Below are 6,000 nucleotides of genomic sequence, written 5' to 3' on the forward strand. Positions count from 1 at the left end.
CCCGCAAATACTAGCGAAATACATACAAAAGGCGGGGAGGATTTAACCAATCCCGAGTCAGTGTAATGAAAGAGATTCCACATTCTTGACAGGTTAAAATCCTTCCCGCCTTTTGTATGTATTTCGCTAGTATTTGCGGGTATTATGAGAACACCAGTCAAGTCACCTGATTACCCGGCTACACCGCCAGGGGACAGCTCAACCTGCCCCAATTTACCCTCTTTTGTTTTCCTTTCTTTTAGTCTAATCAAAAGATGAAGCTCGGCGTGGACCATCCCGACACGCTGACGAGTATGGCCAACCTGGCATCGACGTATTGGAACCAAGGCCGATGGGAGGAGGCAGAACAGCTCGAGGTGTAGGTCATAGAGACTCGCAAGACGAAGCTCGGCGTGGACTATCCGTCTACGCTGATGAGTATGGCCAATCTCGCTACTACCTGGAAATCTTCAGGCTATAATACCTAAGCCCTCGAGTTACTACGAGATTGCCTGGCTAAGCAGAAGCAAATACCTGGGCCCAATCATTACCATACCATATCCAGTTCTCAAACTTTACTGGAGTGGGAAATAGCGATGTTGGATATTGGTACATAGTAGATGAGCAAAATACTTGAATATACTCTCTTCCCTTCACAGCGGACCTAGCGTAGTGGTGTAAATTTATAAAATAATTTTCTGCTCATAACGGATTTTATATAGGGCGCGCGAAAGAGCTTGTCGGTATGATTCTGGCTAGAAGACTCTGGTGGTAGGTGTTGAGCATATTTCTGGTCAGGAATTTCCGACAGACAGATAGCATATGCTCGTAAGAAACGAGTGTATACTATATACTAGGGACAATACACTTGAGAGAGTCTTTATTCTTTATCTAAATATATCACGATTTTCTAATTACTCCACAGTAGGCCTCTGCACAGGACCGAAAAGACCGCAACCAAGACCGCACCAGACCCGCACCGCGCGGTCTTTGGTCCTAGACCTTGAGACCGCTGGGCGGTCCTATATTTTTAAGGACCGCACCACTGCGGTTTGGTACGGTCCTGCGGTCCTGTAAACAAGCAAAAATTCTAAACCCCCGTGGCATGCATAATTTATGTAGAAGCCGCCGGTATTTTTGAGTATTTTGCTTTCAACTCATACTTGATCTTTTACAATTCTAAGGTAGGAGGAAAGACTAATTCTTTGTTTAGCTCCTATAAATCTCTGCCGAAAAAGCGAGGATTGACTGATTCCTTCAGAAATGGCTGATTTGATTCTTGTTTCTATTAAAGATATACAAAATCCTCATCCTGTCTCAAGCGCTTTGGAACACGCCTAGAGGAACGCCTCTGAGTAGTCCTCTCTTCTTCCAAGTGGCTATTATCAGGCAGGGGGACCTCATTATTATCCTCGAGTTCAATTAGCTGATCTGATGTAGCCCTTCTATTTCCACGCGCTCGCGCACTAAGACGTTGGATAGTTTCGGCAGAAGCTTCAGAAGTAGATAGGTCCTCTTTATCATCACTGATTGGATTAAATTCTTCCTCTTTCTTCTGGGCATCCTTCTGCTCTTTCTTTGCTTGCTTCTCTTGTGTAGAAAGATACTTATCAATCAGGGCAAGCTGCTCTGACTCCACGTCGAACTTTGTTGTACACATAAATAGCATCAATTCCTTAATTGTCTGCGGTTTTAATGAGCCCCGACGATAATGATAGATATCACGGGCAGAGTTAAATAACCGCTCAACGCCAGAACCACTAGCGGGTGTTGTGAGGACGTCTCGGGCAAGGCTTGCCAGAATAGGATATTTATTTTGGTGTTCTTTCTAGAAAACGAGAGGCGTTGCTTCAACAGTACCTAGTGAGGTTAGTATAAGAGAAGGAGTATATAAGAAGGGATTAACTTACTACTTCCAAGATACCGTGTAAGCTCATCTGGAGCCGTCGCTTTTGACTGAAGAGATATAGTAGATCTTAGAAGGATATCAATATCAGAGACGTCTTGACTAATAGGCTGGAGAGTTGATGTAGACTGTGCCTCTTCGTAGCGCTGCCGGTAAGGCTGAATATAAGCCTCTAGCGACTTCTTATAGCGTGGCCCCCAGTGAGGTTCCCATTCTAATGTTGTAAAGAACTCTAGCTTGTTCCGTGGCCCTAGGATGGTCGCAATTGTGTAGAGATCACCAGGGATATCATCAGTCTTCCTATAATACTCGGTAAGCTTATCTCGCGCACGGTCAAGCGCGGACTTCATCACCCTCTTCTAACCAACCTTCTTCCGCGCGAGCTGCGCTTTCGCCTTATCAATGTGTGTGAACAGGGCGTTATAGATACCAAAGACGTTGTGAATAGTTATATCTGTAGTTGCTGAAAGAGACGAGGTGAATTTGAAGAAGGGATAGGTGATTGACAGAAGATAGTCAACCTGTCGCTATTCATCTCCGTCTATCCTTATATCAGCGAGGTTGAACTGGACACAGAAATCATCAAAGGCAGACTGTAACCGCTTAGCACGCCGAAGCATAAGGAACGTTGAATTCCACCGTGTCTTAATATCTTGTATAGGCATAAGCTTTGGCTCTTTTGTCTGAAGCCTTATGAAGCTCTCGCGGCGCTGAGGACTTTTGTTAATATAGACTGCTACCTTCCGAACCTAGAAGATAGTACAAGTTAGTGAAGAAAGAGAGATAAGAGTGGGAGATTAGGTAGATCCAGACCTTATTCAGAGTATCCACGATCGTTCTATTCTCTTGCCGAGCTATATGCCCTCTCTCGGTCCATTCGATCTCTTCCCTCTCGTTTGGCGGGTTCGCGTCCATCTGACTAAGAAGCTCCTTCAAACTGAGCTGTATAACATGCGCAATATATGGTATACGAATAACCGGTATACTACGAGGTAGCTCTAGGGAGTCGATAGCCTCCTGAAGGCTACCTAGCAATGTACCGTTATTAGATGCGTTGTCAGTGGTAATAGTCAACACCCTCTTAGTAATCCGGTGCTTCTCTAGAAGGTCAAGCAGAACAGTGCTTAGATAGGCACCTGTATGCGAGCCATATAGAGGTTTAAAGCCAAGTAAGAGCTCACGGTAGTTCCACTCTTGGTCAATGAAATAGCCCGTTATTGCTATAAAAGCTTGGCGAAAGGGTGAGGTCCAGCAATCTAATGCAATAGAGAGCCTAGCACCATCAGGGAGCTTCTGCAGAAGAGTGTATTGGCGTTCTTCCACGATTTCTTGAAGATGACGGCGGACTGTAGTTGCAGTAGGGATTTCGGGGAAGCAAGGAGCAAGCCGGACCATCTCAAGAAGGGCGCGAAATTCAGGATGCTCAATGAGCTGGAAGGGCAGCCGCGAGGCAGCAATGAAGGTAATTAACCTTTCTATCTAAGCTTGCGGCGTAAACGATGCTTTACGAGATGCCAGATGTGCCTAGAAGGAAGAGTTTATAAGATTAGTAATATTTAGATAAAAGGTAGACTGATCTATACCCCGTTCTTGATAGCCTTTCTGATATCTTGCGACTGAGTCGGTCTTCTCCGACAGGCACCTATTTGCGAACAATGCCTATTCATGGTAGATGTTCCCCGGCGTTTATCGGCAGGATGGGCAAGGATACGGTCGTAATGCTTGTATATTACCTTAGGGGACCCATCCTGGATAGCAGCGACCTGGTAGAAGTGGTCCTAATATTCTGTATTGCGTTTACCCTCGAAGATATTCCGTTTCATCTTACTTCTATACTCTGTCTTCAACCACTAGACGATAAAATCCTCATTCGCCATTTCAGTCCAGAGGATATAGTCCTTCCTTTTAGGAGGACTAACGCGTTCGAGTGTTTCTGGGAAAGCAGGAGGAATCACCGGTCGGAGTAGGCTCACGTCAGGAGTGGAAATTGGCGTTTCGTGTCCGTCGACATTGAATAGCCTATTAGATGTGAAGAAGGAGAGGGTGTCTTGCGGATTATCCTCAAGAGCCGATGAGGGATAGTGCTCGGAGAACTGAGAGGAGGCCTGACTCTGGAACATTTTGACGAAATGAGTATAGGATAGGATACGGGGTAGGGGTAGAGGAGATACCTTCTAAAATATTTTTAGCTGAGTATGAATAGACGATTTTCTCTAGGAGAGAGCGAGAAGCATAATTTAGATAGATCAATTCAATTCTAATCGTGATTAGGCCGTAGGCCCCACTCTACTGCGGTCCGATAGGATTAGGGCCGCAAAGACCGCAGAAGACCGCATAGGACCGCAGTAGACCACAAAGAGGACCGCACAGGACCGAAAAGGACCCCTAGAAGGCCCATATATCACTATATTCTGCCTTTTCTTTCCTAAGTCCACCCTCTATATACGAGAAAACCAATTTCCTGTACAGATTATTAGGATATATTAGTAGCAGAATGTGGATTTTCGAGATAAACAGTTAACTACAGTATCTAAGCTCTCTAATGATACTCTTAATACCTATTTTAGCTACATACAAAGGGTTGTTTATATCTAGTGAAGAAATCTCGGGTGAAGATAGGATGAGGTACTAACATCGACATATATGTTTCTTACCTTATACACCTAGCCGACAATAAATACTATTAGACCTCCTTATTAGAACAAAAGAATATACTTGTGTTAGCAGGGCTAAACATCTTAAATAGTAAATATTCTACATACGAGTATATTTCATCTATTTTCATAGTAATTAATACTGAAATACCGCAAATGTTGAAGTAGGGACGAAAACAGTGTTTAATAACAGTAATTAAAAGGGATGAATCATCAATTTATGCAGCCGAAAAGGGAAGGTCTTGGCAGAATTATGCAATTGCGGTTCACCGTGGTGAAGACCGCAAGCGACCGCGGTTCACTATGGTGCGGTCTTAACCTCCAAATTTGAGACCGCAAGACCGTGCGGTCCGGTCCGCGGTCCTCGACCTGAGGACCAAGACCGCACCATGCAGAGGCCTACTCCACAGGAAAACCCGTTCTGAGTCAACCGGTGAAATTGATCTCGAATCCTGCTGTAGCTATGCTATATCTCCTCTATAGTCACGCCGGTGTGCCGGAAATGGCCCTCTGCGCTTTTCCCCCTCGCACCGACGACATCAACACACTATTCGAGAAAGGTATTAAACGTTTGCTTAGGATTGCCTTCGTAGGACTGCCAGTTTCGTCGAATGAAGGCTTTCAACTCAGCAAAGAACTCCTTAATAGGATTCAAGTCTAGTGAATATGGAGGCAAGTACACCAACTTTACCCCGGCTTCTGAGCACATCTGTTCTATTCGGTCTGAGTGATGAAATAATGCATTGTTCTATGACTAACACAGACTTCGGCTCTGGCCACTTCCCACAGCTGCAGAAGCTGCTCAATAAAAACCTTAAAGACGGAGGCATCGGTTGAGCCCTAGAATACTCGAGATAGAACAATACCATCTTGAGCATAGGCGGGTAGTATCTCGTATCGCTGATCACGATGGAATTTGGACACTTGAACTGGCGCTGTACCTAGTGGGGACCAACCAGTTCGCCTAAAGCCTATCCTTTTATCGTATCTAGACTTATGCACATAGACAAGGTGATAAGACTAGAAGTCCGAGATATAGTGAAAGTATTCGTGACGGAGCTCTAGGTTGCGCTCTCGGGCCTTGACGTGGGCAGTCTTTTTTGACCAGCCCTCGCACCTAAGGGCACGACTGATGCTCGATTTCGTCGCGAGAAGAGCGAATTCGTCCCACAGAAAACCACCATCTCGTTGAGGTACAAGGAGGGTTTTTCGAGTAGGTGCTCGCACAACGCCTCAAGCATGACTAGAGTGATGCTACGCGGTCGTCCGCCTTTATTAGGCGGTGCTTTGACGCTGCTGAACATCCGTATATTACAATAGATTCTTCGGATAGTACTCTTGTTGCAGCTAGCAGCCTCTGCCATCTCCGATACAGATAGTTCCCTATTGTGGATCATGTTATAGATAAGCTCATGCTTGGAAGCAGCTAGGTTTAGACCTATCTTTGGTTCGACCACTTGT

General features: G+C 45.2%; 3 protein-coding genes across 3 annotated transcripts; 1 reads left to right on the forward strand and 2 right to left on the reverse strand.

Moving 5' to 3' along the window:
- Nucleotides 1–254: 254 nt before the first annotated feature.
- On the forward strand, nt 255–460 carry N7458_002505 (tetratricopeptide repeat protein; the record flags this gene model as incomplete). Its single annotated transcript, XM_056905888.1, is given in 2 exon segments — nt 255–358; nt 370–460. The coding sequence occupies 2 exon segments, from the start codon at nt 255–257 to the stop codon at nt 458–460; spliced, it is 195 nt and encodes a 64-aa protein (XP_056769995.1).
- An 807-nt stretch (nt 461–1,267) lies between these two features.
- N7458_002506 (uncharacterized protein) lies at nt 1,268–2,235 on the reverse strand (the record flags this gene model as incomplete). Its single annotated transcript, XM_056905889.1, has 2 exons — nt 1,268–1,803; nt 1,890–2,235. 2 exons carry the CDS (start codon nt 2,233–2,235, stop codon nt 1,268–1,270), a joined length of 882 nt encoding a protein of 293 aa, XP_056769996.1.
- A 9-nt stretch (nt 2,236–2,244) lies between these two features.
- Nucleotides 2,245–4,005, reverse strand: N7458_002507 (uncharacterized protein; the record flags this gene model as incomplete). The annotated part of the gene is made up of 5 exons (XM_056905890.1): nt 2,245–2,412; nt 2,458–2,634; nt 2,699–3,364; nt 3,469–3,663; nt 3,742–4,005. 5 exons carry the CDS (start codon nt 4,003–4,005, stop codon nt 2,245–2,247), a joined length of 1,470 nt encoding a protein of 489 aa, XP_056769997.1.
- Between the last annotated feature and the right edge of the window lie 1,995 nt (nt 4,006–6,000).

This window comes from Penicillium daleae (assembly GCF_028827525.1).
Source record: "Penicillium daleae strain IBT 16125 chromosome Unknown utg000002l_segment0_segment0, whole genome shotgun sequence".
Lineage (NCBI taxonomy): Eukaryota > Fungi > Ascomycota > Eurotiomycetes > Eurotiales > Aspergillaceae > Penicillium > Penicillium daleae.